General features: G+C 42.0%; 1 protein-coding gene across 1 annotated transcript in view; it reads right to left on the reverse strand.

The window, feature by feature from the left end:
- The window catches only part of LOC140923658 (protocadherin Fat 4-like), a 31510-nt gene extending 10866 nt beyond the window's left edge, over positions 1-20644 (reverse strand). The window contains exons 1-22 of the mRNA XM_073373731.1: positions 20508-20644; positions 19732-20036; positions 18350-18611; positions 17600-17728; positions 17012-17133; positions 15171-15331; positions 13359-14287; positions 12512-12835; positions 11809-11923; positions 10543-10717; positions 9649-9745; positions 9001-9312; positions 8297-8919; positions 7421-7728; positions 6895-7132; positions 6015-6606; positions 4669-5580; positions 3255-4337; positions 1926-2552; positions 1106-1222; positions 679-890; positions 55-143 (exon numbers count right to left, since the gene is read on the reverse strand). Coding sequence (XP_073229832.1) covers positions 55-143; positions 679-890; positions 1106-1222; positions 1926-2552; positions 3255-4337; positions 4669-5580; positions 6015-6606; positions 6895-7132; positions 7421-7728; positions 8297-8919; positions 9001-9312; positions 9649-9745; positions 10543-10717; positions 11809-11923; positions 12512-12835; positions 13359-14287; positions 15171-15331; positions 17012-17133; positions 17600-17728; positions 18350-18611; positions 19732-19830 — 7526 coding nt within the window. The 5' untranslated portion in view covers positions 19831-20036; positions 20508-20644. The remainder of the gene's footprint in view (positions 1-54; positions 144-678; positions 891-1105; positions 1223-1925; positions 2553-3254; positions 4338-4668; positions 5581-6014; positions 6607-6894; positions 7133-7420; positions 7729-8296; positions 8920-9000; positions 9313-9648; positions 9746-10542; positions 10718-11808; positions 11924-12511; positions 12836-13358; positions 14288-15170; positions 15332-17011; positions 17134-17599; positions 17729-18349; positions 18612-19731; positions 20037-20507) is intronic.
- Positions 20645-21409: the final 765 nt, after the last annotated feature.

Here is a 21409-nt window from a genome sequence, read left to right on the forward strand (position 1 = left end):
ACTTAAACTAAAATAAAGGCGGGGTGGGGAGGGGGGTTGAGCTTGCTATGTTACCTTGTTTCTATGATGACGTCAACAGAGCTGTTAAGACTCGGCGTCCCCATGTCGTATGCTTCAACAGTCACCCGCCTATTTCCTTGTACCTATAACATAAATATCATGAACATAATTCTAATCGTGATTTTAATAACTATCATAATCTACATAAATATTATAATTCTCACAAATACACTTACGGTAATTCATGAAAATTATCATAATTATTCCGACCATCATAAATATCATAATTACACATCACCTATTTATTATCAAACATGTCAAAATCTGACATATAGAATTGAGCATAGAATTTCCTGAAGTACTACAGGTCTTGTTTGCTTTGACAAGAAATAGTTTACCCTACCTTTTGGCGCGGCACATTCATATATAGCTGATTCAAAAAAGGTTGCTTTGGGCATTGAAAATTGAGCACTGGGAATCTATGGTTTTGTGGTCAGCCAAGCAAATTATTGCATTGTTCTATGTGCCCAATTGCCAAAGCAACCTTATTGAATTAGTTATATGGGTTATACGAGGGAGTACGCCAACCTTCCCCCGCCACCCAAACCCCGCCCCCAGGCTTTTGAGCAAGTGAATGTAACGAAACAATTAGTATCTTCATTAAGGTTATCGTTTTACCTCAGTCTGATCCAGAAGTCGAAACTTCACTATTCCTCCGGAACCCAAATCATCATCAAACGCTTTCACTTGACCAATCTCCGTGGCGTCGAGGTTAGAGAGCTCGAACTTGTAAGAGGGAAACTCGAAGCGAGGCGGACTGTCATTGATATCTGTTACTATGATGTTAACTACAGCAGTTGATGCCAATTTATCGTTTGAGATTCCTTCATCTGAGTGGAAACGAAAAGAAAATCAGATTTAATGATGCAGTGTCACCAAATTGGTACCAAATTGGAAGATTTTTATTGTTCGTTTTACAAAAGGCCTCTTTTAGAACATTTTGAGCTTAGCATCTCCTCTGGTGATTATAAAAAAACAAAACACACAGAGAAAGAGCCGATAGCATAGTCTAATCTAGAATGTAAAATACCCTATATTTTCGTACTTTGATTGCTGTTGTCCGTATTGTTAACGCCACATTCTTCGCGACCCGCTCGGATAACCAGTCGGTACGTTTCGGCCACTTCTCGGTCCACTCCGCCCAAGCCTACTCTCAAATAACCTACAATGAAAATGAGCACCTTTGATTGAAACCATTATCATAAAAAGTAACGGAACAGTTAATAAAGGCATCAGTTATGACTCCAAGGATCTTTATGTTCTCTCAAGGGTTTACTTATAGAAATAAACAATTCATTCTCACTCTTCCACAGAGGCTCCCGCTGGGCAAAAATTGAAAAAAAGTATTCAGCGCGCGGTGGACGATAAAGGCCTTTCCCCTTCCCATCGTGCCCCGCGCGCTTTTTTTTTTCCTTCTCCACAGCTTCTTTACTAAACAAAGAGGCCTTTGCGAAGGAGAGAGTAATTTATCTGTGGACGAAATCATAATTATGGGGTAACAATTCACACGGACCATCTTTCATAGTTGTTTCACATGCGACCATTTTCCCAACTGGATACCCTAATAAACGTTTCGATCCTTACGGAGTTTTGGACGTGTACATTCTCAAATTAAAAAAAAAGAAGACAAAAAGAAAAAAAAACACTATCGCTTCACTTTTTGCTTTGGCCACTCAAATTTCTTATTGCCTTGAGGAAAATTCGGTTTTGTTTGGGAAAGCAACTGTAATTGCTATTATTATTTGAACGCAATCTGTTTCAAAGCTTAAGACGTTTACTAATGGCTCGTCAGTAAAAGGGTTCCACTTGTTTTGGAAACAAGACCGAAGCTACCGAAGCTAATATTTAAAACTCTAGTGCCATACCATATTGATCAATAGTAAATGCCCCGCGAGTGTTTCCAGATCTTATGGCGTACTGCATCGTTTTAGAATCCATTATATCAAGATCAGTGGCGGTCACTTGTACGATGCTCTGATTAAACGGCAAGTTCTCGCTAATAGTCAGGTTATACTCCGCGGGCTCAAACTTTGGACAGTTGTCATCCACATCAAAGACATTTATAGTGACGTCAGCTAATGATGTCAGCTGTGGGTCGCCCTTGTCCCTGACACTGACTTTCAGAGTATATCGATCCTGTATTTCACGATCAAGTGACTTTTTAGTAGTTATCTCTCCTGTCAGCGAGTTAAGAGCGAACACATCAGTATATTCTTTTGTAGTAAGGTTGTACACAAGTTGCGCATTCGTCCCTATATCAGCGTCTGTTGCAATGACGCGCATGACAAAACTTCCGCCTGGTAAGTTCTCTTTGATGCCGCCCTGCAGTGAAGACGAGTTAAACTGGGGTGCATTGTCGTTAACGTCGAGGACGGTGATTGACAGTTTTACAGATGACGATTTCTGTGGGTTTCCTTCATCGCTTGCTGTTATGGTCAGTAAATACGCGTCACGTGTCTCGCGATCTAGAGCTCTGGAGACAGTCACCACGCCTATTACAGGAAGAAACATGCAAGAAACAATAACTTTTTAAGTTAATAAACAACTAGCAAACAACACTACGCAATTACAGCGAAAGTGTTACAAAATGAATACTCCAGTATTTAATGACAACACTTCAGAAAAAAGTCTCTTGCAAATCTGCCAGAGGAATCGGCATTCTTAGATACTGTTTCAAGAGTCTTTAAGAGTAATTATAACAGTAATCTTAAAAGATGACCGCTATAAATCGGTCGTCTTTACTTAGCTGTTGCATCATTTTAATTTCATTCACAAATTGAATCAATCGCTTTGTCCAGGCAAGACAGAGCAGTGGACGTGTATCATAACAAGTGTCCACGAAGAATCCTACTCATCCAAAGGCAGGACCATTAGCCTGCGTCTCAGACGTAATTTAACCCTGGTTAGTAACGTCTGCGAAGCAGGCCAGATATTCTTCTTTTAGGCCCAAAACGGACTAACAAATTACCGGATATACGTTTCGAATTTCCCTTCAACTTGATTGGCAAATGGACAATGGCCTTTTTAACAAGCCAATCAGGGCGCGTATTCAAATCCTGGTATTAAGGTGGGGGCCCAGTACAAGGATTTCGCCGCTGTTACGCAGACGGACTTAACTAGACTTAAGTTTCGTCTGTCGCGCCGTGCTGAAGAACTACTAGAAAAGAGAAACAGAAAGTTTGACATCTACCCACCTGTTTTGTTACCGATTGTAAACGTGTTATCGTCATTTCCGCCGGAAATGCTGTAAACAACCGTACCATTGAGCCCAGCGTCAGGATCAACAGCCACGACTTCTTCCACAACTGTCCCGGATGTGACATCTTCGGAAACATTTACCGCGTACGCAGACTGCAAGAACGCGGGCGCATTATCGTTGACGTCAGATAAAGATACGTGAACTGCGACAGGCATAGAACTAAGCTTGGGTTGTCCATGATCTATCGCCACGCATTTAAGTAAATAATTTGAGATATTTTCCCGGTCGAGTTTCTTATTTATGGATATAACACCGGTGTCTGTGTCAATAGCGAAAGCAGACATGTCATTGCTAGAGTTAATAAAATAGGATATCCTGGCGTTACTTCCAAGATCCGCATCTTCGGCTTGAATCTTAACGACGAAAGAGGCGATATCTGAACTTTCGGGGATGGTGGCCTGAAACGAGGACACGTTGAAAACTGGAGGGTTGTCATTCTTGTCAGTCACGTTGATTGTCACCGTGGCAAAGCCTGATAAGGTCGGTTCCCCGCCATCCGTCACTTTAACCTGAAGGACGTAAGTGTCAATTGATTCTCGATCCAGGACATCCGCAGTGGTGATGACCCCAGATGAGAAATCAACACTGAATGCGTCGCTTTGGTTACCAGGCTGCGCCGATTCAATGGAGTAAGTCAGCTGACCAAAAGGATCAGGATCTGATGCGGAGATTGTGACGACAGAAGTCAAGACGCGGGAATTTTCTGCCACGCTAGCGACATAAGACAACTTATCGAAACTTGGCCTGTTGTCGTTGACATCGACAACTTGGATTATCACATTGACATGAGCTGAGAATTTGGAATCTGAAGCGGTAACGGTCATATTATATACAGGTGTTTTCTCAAAGTTCAGTGAAGTCGTTGTGTTGATGTCGCCATTCTTTGGGTCAATGGCAAAGTGCGACTTAGAATTTCCTCCAGTGATGCTGTAAGTGATAATTGCATTGGTACCAGTGTCTTTATCGGTAGCAGTGACTTGAATGACTTTCATTGCTGCTTTATTCTCTTCAATAGCTCCTAAATGATAACAGAAAATACGATCAAAAATAAGAACGCGACCATGCGGTTTGGTAATTACACCTCTTGCAGTGAAAGAATGCTTATTATCAATCATTATCAACGAAGTAGAGAATGAGGATTGCACAAGGGGTACCATCAATACTGGCAGTAAAAAACTTCATTCCTTTTAATGAATGATAACCTTGGAACAACAGAGGCTTTAACTTGGGAAAACAGATCCATCCCGATGAGGTCGCCGTTTCATTGTTTTGATGCAATGTACATCAATGTGGCCACAGTGACTTATTGTTAGACAAGAACATGACCGGAATATTTAATTGATACAAACCTCGAACGACTGAACTGGCAAACTTCGGCGGGTTATCATTTTCGTCCAAAACAGTAATTTGAAACTTCTGGTTTGCTTTCATCGCTGGATTTCCTCGGTCAGACGCCTTGACAGTCAACGTATACCTCGCTTGTTTCTCTCGATCAATCCCACCCTTTACAGAAATTTCACCAGAAACAGAGTCTATTTGCAAAGCGTCACCGTCGTTGCCTTCGACAATAGAAAAGCGCACCTCTCCATTTTTGCCAGCATCAGAATCTGTCGCATAAACGTTCCCAACCTTTGTACCTGCCTTGGCATTTTCTGTAACGGTAAAGTTCGTCACGTTTTTAAATATAGGGCTGTTGTCGTTTTCATCTAAAACGGTGAAATTCACCCACACGTAAGCGGTCTTTGGGTTCGCAGCGTTATCGGAAACGCTGACGTATAGGCTGTAGGAGTCGACAACTTCCCTGTCTAAATTCTTCTTGACAGCTATAAATCCAGTGCTATTATTGATCACGAAGGCATCGTTGGTGTTCCCTGAAATAATTGAGAAAGTCACCAAGCCGTTTGGACCTTCATCTGGATCTGTTGCAGTTAACTGCAAGACTTTTGTGTCAACAGCGGTATTTTCCAAAACTGAAGTCTTGTAGAATGGCGAAGAAAACCGCGGAGAGTTGTCGTTCTCATCCAGCACTTTTACCATGACATCAACGGTTGATGATAATGAAGGGGTTCCATGATCTTTGGCCGTGACCACCAAGCGATAAGACGAGGCTTCTTCGCGGTCCAGCGTTGCAGAAGTTGTTATTGTCCCAGTCTTAGAATTGAGTACAAATTTACTTGAATCACCTGAAGTTATCTGGTAGCTAATTTGCGAGTTTACACCTTCGTCTTCATCGGTTGCAGAGACAGTGGCAACGGGCTGTCCTGTTTAAGATAGAAAATAAGCTTTAATCATTAACTGTTCTAGCCTCTGTATCTTGCATTACGTTTCTCGTAAACTCATGCATACCACAATATCAAAACTTACAGTTCAAACGATAAGAAAATGAAAAAAAATTACACCACCCCTCTTAGTACAACGTCCACTTTTTTCGTCCCGGCGGACAAAAAAGCCCAGTCATTGACTCTTGTTTAAGACCTCCCTACCACGGCCACCTCTTTACAGCGGCCACTTTCTTCTGTCCCCAAGGTGGCCTTTCTAGAGAGGTTCAACTGTACAAGACTTCTTTAGGATCCCAATGGTTCATTTGGTACTAGCTAAGCACTTTTTTTCGCTTTATTATTTTACAGGGATTTTTTTTTATTCTTGAATTTCTTTACGTTTAAGAATGTCAAGGAAGTACAACTGCAACACCTACCTGGCTGGAGATTCTCCATAATTTCTTTGGAGTAGCTATTATTCTTGAATACAGGCGCGTTATCATTCACATCAGTGATATTGATGGTTGCATTGTAGGTAACGGACTGTCCATCGGGGTCTGTAGCTGTCACGGCAAGTATGTACTGCTCAATCTTCTCACGGTCAAGTTTGGCCGCGACAGTTATAAGTCCAGTGGAAGAATGGATCTTGAAGGCACCGCCGGTGTTTCCACTGCTCAGTTTAAATGTTAGACCTTTCCCGTCGGCGTCTGTGGCGTTCAACCGTATAACACGTGTTCCTATGGCAACGTCTTCGCGGACTTTGGACACTTGCGATGACGTAACGAAAACAGGGACATTGTCATTAACATTGACAATGGTGATGTTCACTTGCGCAGACGCAGAGGATGAAGGGAATCCGCCGTCCGTTGCGGTCACATTGAGCATGTAATGGGCAGTGGTTTCGTAGTCCAGCGGTGTATTTGTGTGTATGAAGCCGCGTGAATCGATTGTGAAATTCTCACTCCCTTTGCCTTGTAAACCGAAGTGAAGTTGGCCATTTGTTCCTTCGTCCTTATCGCTTGCTTCCACCTAAAACACAATGGTACATTACAGATTGACAGTTTTGGCAAGTTAAGAGATGAGATTTGCCGTCATATTGCATGAAATAACGGCCTCATTTTTAAGTCAAATGCATGCAGCCAGCGCTGATGGTTGGAAGAAGCGTGTAAGAAGGGCACAGGCGGCTTTTTGCCCGGCTTGCCACGCAGGTCAATTCGCAGAATGTGAGTAAACGAAGGGGGCATGGAGGCATGGTTTTTCACTTTAACACATGATTGGCTGAATAACTACCCCTGCTACGTGGGTGACTGTACGTACCTTAACAACTGTGGAACCTGGGGAAGCGTCTTCTCTTATACTGCCATAAAACATCTGTTGACTGAACATGGGTGGGTTGTCATTGACGTCACCAATCATCACAGTGACAACAACGCTGGACGAAAGCGAAGGTACTCCCAAATCCGCTGCCTTTACTATAAGCGAGTATTGTGCGTAGGTCTCACGGTCAAGTTTCGATTTTACTGTTATCGAACCAGATAAGGAATCGATGCGGAAACTGCGAGAAATGAAACAAATATGTCAGTAAAAAAAGTACAGGGTTGGTTTGGTGTTAATGTAGGCTATACTTCAAGTCATGTTACCCTTCAATCTAAGGGGCCACAGCCTTACAAAATCTTTCGTTTATTCCGTTGCATTGATCTTAAAGCTGTGTTCCAATGTTAGATTTGTAACCTCCCCTTTATTTGTGACCTCATTCACATTTGTGACATCGTCAAAGCTCGCTTTTTACTGCTTGAAGAATTTAACTATGCAAATTTCAGAAAATCAGTAGATGCGAGCTTACCTGTCACCAGAATTTCCAGCTAAGATGCGATAAGCCACTTTGCCGTTTTGCCCGACGTCTTCATCGATAGCTGTAACCCGTCCGATCTCATATGGGCTCACTTTGTCTTCACTTACGTTGAAACGGTAGCTGGACATAAACACGGGTGCGTTATCATTCTCATCCATGATGTGAACCATGACAGTCGTCGTGGCCTTCAGAGATGACCCACTTCTTTGCCATTTCCCGTCTTCAGCCATTACTGTTAGATTGTACACAGAAGTAGTTTCTCTGTCCAGTGTACGGGCTGTGGTGATTTCGCCAGTTGCCTAGAGAAAGAGCGTTCGGAAAATAAGAGAAAATAATCTATGTAGCCTTCAGCTACAAATGTTGAAGCATTCAGTTTGCTCATAGAAAAACCCAGTCGCAGTGCATACACGAAAGTAGTCTCTTCCCGCTGGGTTGTTTATAGTAACCCAAGGTGCTCCGACGGACCAAATTTCGCGACAGGAGAAAAACAAAATGATTACAAGAGCCTGAGGACTGATAGCCCTTCAAGTTTCACGAAAAAGAACACGGAAAAGAATAACAACAACAAAAACAAAAAGAGGAGGGGGGCAGGAGGGGGAGGTTTACACGACTTTCATTTAGGACCTCTTCTTTTTGTACGGCACCCTTTCTTTTCTTCTAGGTATAAACTTAATACAACAGTTGCAACTTTTTCTGAGTACTTCTCACCTAACTTCAAGTTGCGTTAAGCCGCTTCACCGATGATGAAAACGATAGGAGAACGCAAGTGCGATTACCCAGCAGCGTAGTTCTAACGACATCATTACAATCCCGATCAAAACTTACGGCTTGACTATGCCCGCTTATCATTTTATAGTATAAACTTACGGTGTTTATTTCGAAAGCGTTCGTTGCATCGCCGGATACTATGGTGTAAAACAGCTGACCATTCAAACCGGAGTCTGGGTCACTAGCAGTAACATAACACACCGCCACTCCTTTGGCTAAATTCTCGGCCACAGTACAGTTATACAGCGACTTGGCAAAAGAAGGCGGATTGTCATTGACGTCAGTAACCATCACCGTGACGCCAACTGATGACGCTAAGGGAGGTTTCCCGTGATCAGTTGCGGTGACAACTAACTGATATGAAGTCTTTGTCTCATGATCCAAACTCTGGTTAAGTGTCATTAAACCACTGTTCTTGTCGAGATTGAACGTTCCTTGCTCATTACCCGTCTTGATAGCATAGGTAATCTCCTTATTTTGACCAATGTCGTTGTCGACGGCGGACACTGTTACAACGGAGGTGCCAAGGCTTGCATCCTCACTGACGTGCGCCAGATAACTCGGCTTATCAAAGAGGGGTTTGTTGTCGTTAATGTCTGAGATCGTTATTTTAACGTCCACGAGCGATGCTTTGGATGCGCTTCCTCCGTCACGAGCCTCCACATTCAGAGTGTAGCTAGACTTGAGTTCTCTGTCAAGTTTTGATAAAACAATGATGGCCCCTGAGGAAAAAAAAAACAATTAGAGCGTAAACACCTGGAGCACGCCTACGTGACACAGAGCAAGAGTGCACAACTTCTCACCAGTATTGCCGTCAATGGTGAAAGCGCTCCTGTCCCCTCCTTTAATAGTGTATACCACTCGTCCTCTTGGTCCCGAGTCCCTATCTACAGCGTACACTGATCCAATACTTCCACGCACAGGGGCTCCCTCGCTAACATTAAAATGATATTCTGATTTGTTGAATAGGGGCCTGTGGTCGTTGACGTCTTCAATGATAACCGTGACGTGTGCATAAGCTGCTTTGGGGGGACTGCCATTGTCGGCGGCTTCTATCAACAAGCTGTACTGATTCTTGCTTTCAAAGTCTGGAGAATTTTTTATTTTCATCCAGCCTATTAGGAAACAAAGACAATAAATGATTATCACTTCACTGGAAGAAGTTCTTATTGTATCCATATCATTGAACCGAATACGGAAACCTTTACGACCTTCACTAAGCGTCCGTCGTAGAGAGATGAGCATCGTATAGAGAGTTAAATAAAGGGAGTAAAGGAAGGCAGGGATCAACTCCAGGTGTCCGTTAAGAGGGATGTCGACTTTATATCTTGAAAAAACAAATATATATATGTGCAAAATGATAAGGCAGTTCTGTTAAAAATCAGCAAGAGCTTTTGGAAAAATGTGTCGCTATTCCGTGCCGTGCAGTGGGTTTCGAGTTAGTTCAGTACCTGCTGAATCGATTGAAAAGGCATCGCCATCGTTTCCCTTGTCAATGGAGTATGTAATTTGACCATTCGTTCCAGAATCAAGATCTGTCGCTGACACCTAAAGAAAAACATGGAAACAAAATTTCTTTAAATTTTTTACCTTTACAAAACACAACTTAACTTAACTTCTTAATTAGCCAAAAGTAAGACCGCGAGCAAGCCGATTCCCAACGAAATTTGCTCGTCTAGTAGGAGTGATGGATTGAGCAATAATCTAGGAGGGCGTGGGGACTCAATACACTGAAAGCAGTGCTTCCAAGAGAAACACGATACCGCATTGCCTTTATATTAGATCCTGACAATTCGACAGCGTGATGCCACGTCCTTCTGAATTATCTTACGATTCCCAAATTACACCGAAAATGTCATCGCGTATACTAAAGAATTCTAAAAATCGGTTATTTAAGGATAGGAGCTTGCCACGTTAATTTATACTGTCTATTAAAACGAATCAGTGCACTGAAGTTTCTAGGAAAATTTTTACCTACACGTCCCCTGCTTCAATGTGAACACTAACGACAGGTCCTTGACATGTCAAATTATGCAGTCATAATGTATCAGTATAAAGTTCTAGGAAAATTCCATCTACGCATCTCTTGCTCTGTGCACACTAATTTGAAGGACAGGCCCTTGCCCGATCAGGAAAATTCCACCCCTGTGCACCTATTCCCTGCTCCAATGGGAACGTTGATTTGAAGAACAGGTCCTTTCCATGTCAATTCATACAGTTATAGGGGATCAGGAAAATTTAACCCCTCTCCTACCCATTCCCTGTTCCAAAGTGAACAATAACTTCTCATTTAAGGCAAAATGTTGTGTTAGGGAGGAGAAGGGTACATCCATTTGATAACTTGCCTTGAAGAATGATGTTCCTTGTGGGGTATTCTCTCTCACTGTGGCTCTGTAAGATGCCAAACTGAAAACTGGAGAATTGTCATTTTCGTCTGTAACCTCAATTTCAAGCTGGCCGGAAGACGACAAAGGAGGGTTTCCTCTGTCTGTTACGCGGATATTTAGTATGAAGGTTTGTCTGTAGAAGCAAAGTAGAGACATGGTCAAAAGCATTGAGGTGAGTTTGCAGGCACGATACGCCGTTTAGGTGATTTCTTTGTGTACCCCTTCCCTGCACCTTAGAATCTGCCACCTTCGTTAAAAATTTAGTGGAGCAGTATAGATTAACTCCACTATTGACCAGGTCCCGGTTGTGCAAACGTTGGATAGCGCTATTTACTGGATAAATGCGTAGAATACTCGGTCACATCCGGGAATTTAACAGACTTGAACCGCATTTGAGGCTCGATGTCGTCTTTAAAATATGGCGGAATAATAGGATTGCAGCGACTTGAGAGGTTTTAGGCTCTGATCGTGAGTTTTAATACTCGTAATCAATTCTCAATGGGTACCACCGACCGGAATATCAATAACGAGAAACATCATTTTCAAGATCTTACCTTCGACTTAGGTCAGCTTATTAGATCTTTCCGGTTTAAAAACCGACCAAAAACGCGCCATTTTTGTATGAATTTTCACGTGTGTAGACTTTCGAGGAAAGATTTTTAAAAAGAAATTGTGAACGGTACCATCTGAAATAGTGACATCTACCATCTGCCTTTATGAAAACCATCCCAGTCTTTTAAACCAAGCAAACACTAAAAGCCGGCATTTTGTTTTTCTCTGAATTTAACTTGAGCCTGTGAGGGTCAGAAAGAGCGTAGAAAATGTCCAAAGACGTCTTGGAAAGCCATAAACAAAATTCTCCGAGATTCGGCCGCCATCTTTCTTGATTTTCAGACTTGTTTCCAGTGCTCTTTGACCGTTTTAACGTTTTTTCGTCATGTATGCTTCTTTTAAAAGTGTCTCGGCTAAAAACGGAAAAACACTAACCCCGACCCGGACGAGAAATTTTTTGTCGACCGCAGTGGACTAGGAATTCCACGCCGCACTATTATAAGTGTTAGGAAAACCAATTGCGCTACCTACTGGATACATACACACGACGTAAACATGAAAGCGAGGCCTAAGGGCCACATGGCAATTAGGCCACTTCCGAGTTCCAAGACGGATACAGGAAGCGAATAAGTTTATAACTATTGCCTTCAGATTTTATAACACCTCCAATACCTTGTTTCATAATCTAGTTTGCGAGCCACTGTTAAGTCGCCTGTCTTTGCATCTAACTGAAATGAATTTTGGTCATTGCCAGTGTTTATGTAGTACCGTAAATCGGCGTTTACGCCTGCAAGAAGTAAACAGACAACTTGTTATAATAGAAGCAGTTAACGTCAGTTACATAAAGTAATAACATTATTGAGAAAGGATGGGGCATACTCGAGGAAACTTTACATTTTTAAGAACTAAGGAAAGGAAATGGAAAGCTCTGGAGGATGAATGTTTTGCTTTTCGCTTTTGTGTTTCGGTTGCTTCAGATAACAAGCAACTAGCTGGAGATTGAATGTGATTTAAAGGAAAAAATATGTCTTTGAGTAACGATGCTATCAGAAGTTTTGAATTGTGTCCATCGATGAGGTTTAAGTAGTCAGGGAGTAATTCATGATCGTCTTTACCTTCCGTTATGCAATTAAAATAAACGACACTTCAACTTTTCAACAAAAAAGTTTTCAGGTCGTAAGGCCCCAAGCCTCTGTTTCAAAGAGCGAGGTTAAGTGCCAAGCCATTGATATGATTATTATTATAACTTTTTTAACTGCCTGCAAGTAAAACCATTACCATAAAAAAAGGTTCTACAGTTAGCCTCGTTGTGAAAGTGAGGATTTTTTTTAAAACGGTAATGGCCAACTCAACGCCAGATGGTTCTTTCACTTACCAAGATCTTTATCCTCCGCATTCACACCAAATACATGATGTCCAACGGAACGGCCTTCAGACACTGTCACTTTACGCGGTAAGTTTTTAATTGTCGGATTGTTGTCATTTATGTCTAAGATTGTTATATCAACCGTGGTTACTCCGGTCAGTGGTGTTGATCCATTATCAGATGCCTTGACAGTCAGTGTGTAGGAATCCTTAGATTCTCGATCAAGCAATACTTTGCTTGTGATGGTGCCAGTCTTAGAATGAATTGAAAACGAATTTGTGTCTCCCGATTGTAAACTGTACGACAGCTCGGAATTGCTACCCACATCGTCATCTGATAGAGAAAGGGAGTGATAAATTCGTTAATTTCCTTTGTAACATTTTACACAACTCATTCCAAAAAAAAAAACAAGAAAACAAGACAACTCTTTTAATAGAGAAAGCATTTAATTATTTCGCAATAAGATTTTACTCGCCCAGTGTACTTTAAAGCCGATCGGAGCAATTGTGTTTGTAAGGGTTCACAAGATATTTGCACGGCCATCGTCTGATTGATTCACTTGAATTTATGCAGTTATCGCGAATGGAAAATGAAGAACTCCATTCTAACTTCGTTTTTAGGCTTTAAATTCTCCAAAGTTAGCCTTAAAGAAAGAATCCACCCAATCTTTTTTATTAAAAATACTCCCAAAAATAATAAAAGGACCTTTTGATACTGCCGAATAGATTCCATTTGAATAGTTGCTCCATAGAATTTAGTCCACAGACTCAAAAGCTTCATTAACAAAATCTGACTCCATAATTGAGTCTAGGAATTAAGAGTGCAGTCTCTCTAATACAAAGAAAATATCACTTACCAGAGGCAGTCACTTGCAGTATTATACTATTTTTGGCGATATTCTCGTACACAGAAGCCTTGAAATTGTTCAATGCGAACTTTGGGTTGTTGTCGTTTTCATCAAGTACCTCCACTGTAATACGTGTAGAGACCTGTAGAGCGGGTGACCCACAATCTTCCACTGTCACCACTGCAGTGTAGAGGGATCTAAACTCTCGGTCTAAACGTGAAAGAACTGTGATCTTCCCAGTGTCGTCAATGGCAAATACTTTGGAGCCTTGCGACTGCTCCGTTGTAATTTCATAACTGAGGGAATTGCAGGCAGTATCTGGATCGGTGGCTTGAAGTAAACCAAGTTCTGCATTGCGATTGTTGTTTTCTTTCACGAAGAATTTACAAGTGTCATTGCGTGCACATGGCTTCACAAATTTCGGATGCTCGTTGACATCTTGAACCACAACTGAGAGTGTCGCAGAGTCTTTCTTGCTAGGGCTTCCACCATCTTGAACGGTGATTCCTAAAGTGTAGCTTTGCTGTTGTTCAAAATTTAACTCTTGTGTAATTCGTACTTCCCCTCTGTTATTAATCTTGAACCTGCTCCCTTGATTTCCCGATGTAATACTGTAAATCAGTTGAGCATTTATTCCAGAATCTTTGTCTGTTGCTGTTACTGTGGTAACAAGAGTATTGGCGGGCTTTCGTTCGAGAATGGTCGCGGAGTATTGAGATTTACCGAATTTAGGAGCATGATCGTTGATATCATCAACGTTGACTATCACAACAGCACGGCCTTTGTGACATCTATTATTAATGTCCTGGCCAAGAATAGTTAAACGATAGGAGTCTTTAGTCTCCCGATCTAGTTTCTGTCTTGTTTGGATCTTTCCTGTTATGGAGTCTATGACGAAGATGTTATTTTGGTTCCCTTCAGTAATACTGTATCTGAGACTAAAGAACAATATGGCCGTAATTAATAAAAAAAGATAAAGCTGTTAATAAGCTTATTTTTACGTCGTAACTCGAAATAGTTAACAATTATTCCTCGAACTGTGAGCTCGAATGGGCTCTGAGTCAATAGCGCATGAGGCCGAAGGCCGAATGGGCTATTGACTCAGAGGCCATTCGAGCTCACAGTTCGAGGAATAATAGTTTTAGTAAAATCCAACTAGTTGGTCAAAAATATCGAGAATAAAACACTTTAAGCTAGTTAAATCTATACTCAAATCCTTTTTTGCCGCCAAAAAGCTCGCGCTTTTCGCTACTAGTGGGCTACAACATATAGCCTAGAAGTTGCTCATAGCACACAAATTCAACTATACTGTTTTCAAATGCGCGTAAAATAACCAACCAATCAGAACGCAGCATTGATTTTAGACCACTAGTTGGATTTTACTAATACTCATTAGACTGAAGACCTAAGGGAAACGGTGGTCTCACCCCCCCCCCCCCCCCTCCACTTCCCCCCTACTTCCATCAATGCTCTTTTTTCACCCTTTAAACCCCAAGATCTACATACAAATTCTCCAGACTGAGCTCCATACATTTATTTTAAGAATAGTTGAGAGAATTTGGTCTAAGATCAAAGTGTTCTCCCTTTGGTAATCAATTAAGTAACTCTCATAACCTTTACTCTTGATGATCTGCTGATGTTGTTAGATGTTGTTGTTAATTGGAAAACTACTGAGTGAAAAGGAAAAAACGCTTCAACACCCCACGCCCCCTCTCAGCAACCCACACCCATTTGATGGCAAGAATCTGCCCACCCAGTCCTTGGTTTTGGCCAAAAAATATCGTGACCTACACTCGCCGTAATTAATGGAACGTTTCTCACCTGTAGGAGGATGTTGATAATTTCTGATCGAGCACCGTAAGAGGTGGGTTTTGCTCTTCCCTCACGCTTGTCACGTACGTATCTCGTGTGAAAAGATCATCCCACATGGACAGCTTGAATTTGTTGCTTTGTTTTTGTCCCTGCACGGCTACATACACAAGCTTTTGATTGAGAAAATAAACATTGGTTATTGGAATTCTAGACGTAGGGACGCAAGTGTCCTAATAAGGCAAACGAAAGTTAACCCTTTAAGCCCCAAGATCAAAATATAAATTCTACAGATTGATCTCCGTACATTTCTTTTAAGAATAGTTGAGAGAACTTTGGTCTTAGATCAAAGCATTCTCCCTTTGGTAATCAATTTAGTAATTCTCATAACCTGTACTCTTGGTGATCTGCTGATGTTGTTGGGAGAAAATTGATGTTGGTCAGAGGGGAACAAGACTCGAAATGCTTGCCACAGTTGTTTCTGGGATTGTTATAGGGGGGAAGCCCTGGTCAGCTATTGGCCAATTGTTTCCCTGTCTTTAGTAAGAATCCCAGAAGTCTATGCAAAATTTAACTCGGCCCAACTCCCCTCTCGTTTCTAAAGTAATCAATTGTAAGGAAACACTTGTGAAGGCAAAACCACAACGACGAACCAGCGAGGGTCAGTCGGATCTTTAGTAGACCTGGACTAGTAAAATCTTCAATACCAAATTTTAAAATTAGAAAAGTAAACGGGGGGGGGGGGGGGGGGGGGGGGGGGGGGGGGGGGGGGGGGGGGGGGGGGGGGGGGGGGGGGGGGGGGGGGGGGGGGGGGGTGGGGGATAATATTTGCCCGGCCGACATTTCGATTTGCACACAACCCTTCACGGGGCTACAAAAGCAATGAACGTTACATACGCGAGATTGAAACATAGCAACATAAATCATACGCGAGATTTGAAAACATAGAAACATAAAATGATAGGCTACTAACTCTAGTGGGGCTACTTTAACTCCTTACAGAGTTATATACTCCTCTAGTGGGTACTTAACTCCTACAGGGAGTTTTCGGAAGTTACTTTTTCAGGAGTAAAAGTGACCCCAGATATTGAGGAGTTAAAATAACCCCCAAAAAGGAGTTATCCTGTACCTAAAATTTTTACTCCACTTTCAGAGTTAAATTAACTCCAAAAAGAGTAAAAACAACCCATGTAAGGAGTACAAGTAACCCCATTTCGGAGTAATTTTAACTCCAGACTGGGAGTAAAAAGAACTCTTTTTCAGGAGTAAAAATGACCCCAAATTCGGAGTTAAATAAGGAGTTAAAATAACCCCAAAAAAGGGGTTATCCTGTACCTAAAATTTTTACTCCATTTTTGGAGTTATAATAACTCCCTAAACATTACGGTGTGAGACCCAAATAATTTTTAAATTAAATTATTTTTAAATTAAATTATTTTTAAATTAAATTATTTTAAATTAAATTATTTGGGTCTTAAAAGATTTTGGCAGGGACAGAATGGCCCCAGGTAAGTTGGCATATACTTGACAGCAAGCCGCCATATTGTCTCACCCTTCGGTTTAAGCCGGTATATCTTCTTTAGTGGTTGCCTCGGTCATCAAAGTACAGCTGGACGTAAATGCTAGACCATTATACCTATTTGTGTGACTTTAATTACATCTTCGATATATGCTAATCTTAACAGCAAACAGTTTATCGACAGGACACTGTTTGAAATTGAAAATGGAGTCACGATGACACCGCAACTTTGTTCGTTGTTATCGACGTCAAATTTTACTTGGTTTTGTATTTCGAAGCCTTAACTTATCAACACAGCTTCTGAGGACATTTTAGCGCTGTTGTACTGGCTTACCCTGGTCCCTGACAGGCTTAGAGAAATGGCTCGAGGGGAGACGTTGCTTTCATTCTTTTGCGATTGTGGATCCATGGGGCCGGGGTTAGTGCTTGTCAGTGATGCATAAAGATGCGAGATTCCTGAAAGAGAAAATGAAGAAACCATCGAACCGAAGTCAAATCATCAAATCAGAAAAGCGAGTCACTAATAGTTACAAAGCTTCAAAAACAAACAGCACGAGGATCTAGGTTAACTGCAAATGGTAAATGCTGCTTTCGCGCGTTTAAGTAGACGTAGAAAAGTTACAGAAACTTAGAGGCGACACATGCGTTTAAGCTGCAATAGGTCTGCTGGGCAGCCACTGAACGGTGCAAGCTCGTTGTTTGTTCAAGCTCATTGTTAATATCACAAGCATCTAAGATCGCTAGGTAGCGTTGTTATGTAGTTACTTCAATTAAAGAACTAAACAAATTCAAATCAAGAAGTTGAACTCGACCAGGCCGTGACCGCCCCTCGCAATGGCCAGAACAAGACTTACCCCCTCCTCCCCCCTCCCCAGTTTTTCCCCGGAAATGGGTAAACTTGTGGCAATGACGAATAGTTTACCTTCAATGTCTCTCACTTCTACGGATATTCTGTTGTTCGACACACTGTCAAACTGCGTTCTGAAATATTTAAAGGTATCACTTTCCACCGTTGTGATTGTATCATCGCAAGAAGACACGGAGGCACCCTCTGAAAACCAAGAAGATAACCGTTAGTAACTTCGATTGGTTTATCCACCAGAAGTGGGGCATTTTCCCTTTGAATATGCCTCAAGCAAATATGCACCTCTTTTGTTTTTACCCGTGACTTTCTGACACATAGGTTCTCCAAAGACGAGCGAATAATCAACTTGTGTGAATCACGTATGGAAACCCTGCGAACGGGATTAACAGATAAAACCACGGACTTCGAGATTAATCGAGCGAAAAATTTAGTCAGGAGATTCCTATAGTGAACACCTCTCCCTGTAGTCAATAAACAAAAAGCGATCGTGAAGGTTTTGGCATGTAACCGTCTAGTTTACTTGTAAGTGCTTACAGTTAGTTTATTTTTAAAGTGCAGGGAATATGAAACTTTCCACGCATACCGCCATATCTTTATTTTTAATCCCTTGTCTTGTTAGAAATGTAATAGAACAAATGCCAGTCTGAATGTGTCCAAGTTTGAACGCGATTCCCGCTAACCAAAAAAAAAAAACAGAAGATGCTGGGTACGAGTTTGACCGAAAGAGGGCTTTTTGCATTCTTGGCCCTCACTTCCGGTTGACGTACGTCGCTCAAAAACGTCTTTGTCTATTGATGATGCACTTACCGTCACATGACACAGCACTGAGTTTATCAACCCAACCAGCCAAGTCGTTAAAACTGTTCATACGAAACACGTGGGTGCTGTCTGGATCAGTGGCGATGGTGTTCAGTTCTGATGGGTTGACATAGTGACCAACGCCAATGGAGAAGATATTCACACCAATATTCCTGAGCTGAGATGCGGGCCCTGCAACCGCTCCTCCGTTAGAATATCCATCCGTGAGTAAAACGGCAACTTTGGGGATGCTTTGATCGGGGCGCATTCCCTGCGGAAGCGAGGAAAAGGTAAATAAAGAAGGTTAAGGTTATTATTTTCACATCGGTAACTCTTTGATAACAGCACACACTACACTGAAAAACCTGAGGCCGTTGGTGTTCTTATTTTACCCCCTCCCCCCGCCCCCTCTCCATGAGAGCACCGTTTTGCAGGTATTTAAAGCTACTAAATGTCACACATATTCGGAAAGTAGCCTACTTTCTTTGCGGCGGAGACCCCGAGGGATCTGACTGGTTCCCAACATTTACGCGGCTCAGCCGCCAAAAAAAATACAACTCTCGCCCGCTAATTCCGCCAGCTACGCAGGCTATCGGAAAGCTACGCGGAAAGGAAAGATTTGAGGTCAAACGTGGGAATCTACCTCGAAACCTTCCTTCCTTGCTCCTTGATAGGAAGAAACGAAGAGAGATTTCGTCATCACCAAGAACCAGCAAGGAAGAGCGGAAGGAAGAAGGTATGTCGTATTCCCCGTTGGGACATAACCTGTGATTATGTCCGTCTGCCGACTTTCGTGCTCCTCCGAAAAAAACTGTTCCAGTGGAACCTCTTCGGCCATTGAGGCATCTTCATTCAATAGACAACTCCATTCAGGAGACACAAAATTTGCCGTCCTGGACAAATGTTCACAAAATCTTCGTTTTTGGTACCTCTATTCACAGAACATTTGCCTTGGTCCCGAGGGTGTCTCCTGAATAGTTGGGACAGGGATACGAGTTCGTATAATTGACGTTAGGGCTGACCGCAAGTCCGTTCCCTGCTGGAAATGTACTTATCGTAATTTTTCGCTCACGGTTAGCGTTCAAGACAGCGGCCTCTCAAACTCGAAGGCTGACTTGAGTACTACAAGACCAAGGCTTGTTTAAAAGACAACGCATATCCGAAAACTCTAACTTGGAAGTTACGTTTTCAAAAAAGTTGGCTACTGTTTCATACCTAACTCCCAATGCTGGACTTAAGTGGTTTGATTCAGTATGAATTTTGCATTTCTTTTAGCAATATTAGGCTGTCAGATCTCCTAAAGATCGAGACATGATTTCGTTGGAGTTTTTTTAGCCGCACAACTAAAAAACTATTTAAAGCAATTTCCTTTGAGTTTACTAACTACTCACTTGTGATGTAACGAATATATTCCTGCGCACGAAATCTAAAGCGTCAGCGGTGTACGTCCATCCTCCTCGATAATAAATATTTCCGACAGCATTTTTCATTGCTGACTTGGTATAATGCGCTTTCAAGTTGAATTCCAGCCTCGTGTACGTGGAGTACGTCACCACAGCGACATGGGTCCCGGATGTACCAATGTTGAAGAAGTCTACCACATCTTTGACAAAGTTCTTAACTTGTTGGAAGTTATAACTGCCTACACTACCGGAACTGTCCAAAATGAACGCCAAATCCACAGACGTTTGGCAAACTGTGAAAAAAGGCAGTAAGAGAGTCACGTTTAGTTTAAAACATTCAGTTTATGGTCCTTCAGCTCCTAGCTTCGTGCCTAAGAAAAAATCGTTTTGCAAATGTACAAAAAAATCTCGCGGGATAAGGGTCTAAAACATAAGTGCCCTCCAATATGGGGGTGGGGGAAGGATATTTTCTGGAACTTCTCATAACCCTATCCCCCCCCCCACCCCACCCCCTGGAATGTCCGTGATATTGGCAACTTGGTTGGGTAACCCCTGGAAAGACATGATCCTGTTTCACTCATTAGGCTAGCAACAGCACAAATTAAACAGCATACGCACTTAGCTAACTAGCTTATAATTTGCGTCTTTTGTATCAAGACTATAATGATGACCAGGATGATGGCACAAAACTTGACAGACTACTGTGTGTGCAGATTGCGCTTGTACTTATGCCTATTACCAGTTGGGAGAAAAGGTTACATTACCATCACGAATGACGCTAGCATGAATATAGGTGTTCGTTGCATAATAAACCCAGTCAAATCCTGCATGCACAGCCAGGCTTGCTAGAGTGGCAAGCTTCCTAGAGTCACCGTCAGAGGTCTGGAGACGAAGAGCACGTCCTGCAAGTTAGAAATAATGAGAATTAGTGGCTCCTAGGACATGTTTTTTTCTCTTCCCTTCTTTTTCTTTTTCTTTCTTTCTTTTTTTTTAACAGGGAAAAATCTGCAACATGGATAAACTGCCCGCCTGTCGTATTTTGTGTATGTGTTTTTTATTTAATGCCTGAGTTTTTCTGATCGCAGATTAGAATTTGCGCAGCTATGAAGATTTTCGACTTGACATTGCAGCTCAAATCTCCAACTATCAGCTTTTTTCCGTTCAGAACAAATTTGGAAATTTTGTTGAATGTTGACTTTGTCCATTTTTGGTAGTGAAGGGGTTGACCTCATGTGAGACGTGAGTACAAGCCCCCAATCAATTTCCCATTCCCCGCCTCCACCCCCAGAATTGCCCTCAGGTTGACTGGTTTGACCTAGTCAAGCACTGTGGTCTTTCAACGCATGCTCAAAGCTGCTGCAACCGGGCTAATCCTAACAATAAACCGCTTATCGTGCCCAAAATCCCTTGAAATAACTTACCGCAAAACAGTTTAAGCAGAAAGACACGACTTTAGGTAAAGTTTAACAACACGTGCACAGTAAAGCGAGGACACTAAGGATGCGTTTCTACGAAGAATGGATTCTTAATATAGGATACTTTGGACTCATTGCTTCAAAAGTAACACGAAATCCAAAAACATGGCCGACTTCATTATTTTGCACCGGAAAACCGCTTGCCAGCGGTGCACAAATTTACGCGCGGATCATGATTAAAAAATAATTCA

Source organism: Porites lutea, chromosome 13 (assembly GCF_958299795.1).
Source record: "Porites lutea chromosome 13, jaPorLute2.1, whole genome shotgun sequence".
Classification (NCBI taxonomy): Eukaryota; Metazoa; Cnidaria; class Anthozoa; order Scleractinia; family Poritidae; genus Porites; species Porites lutea.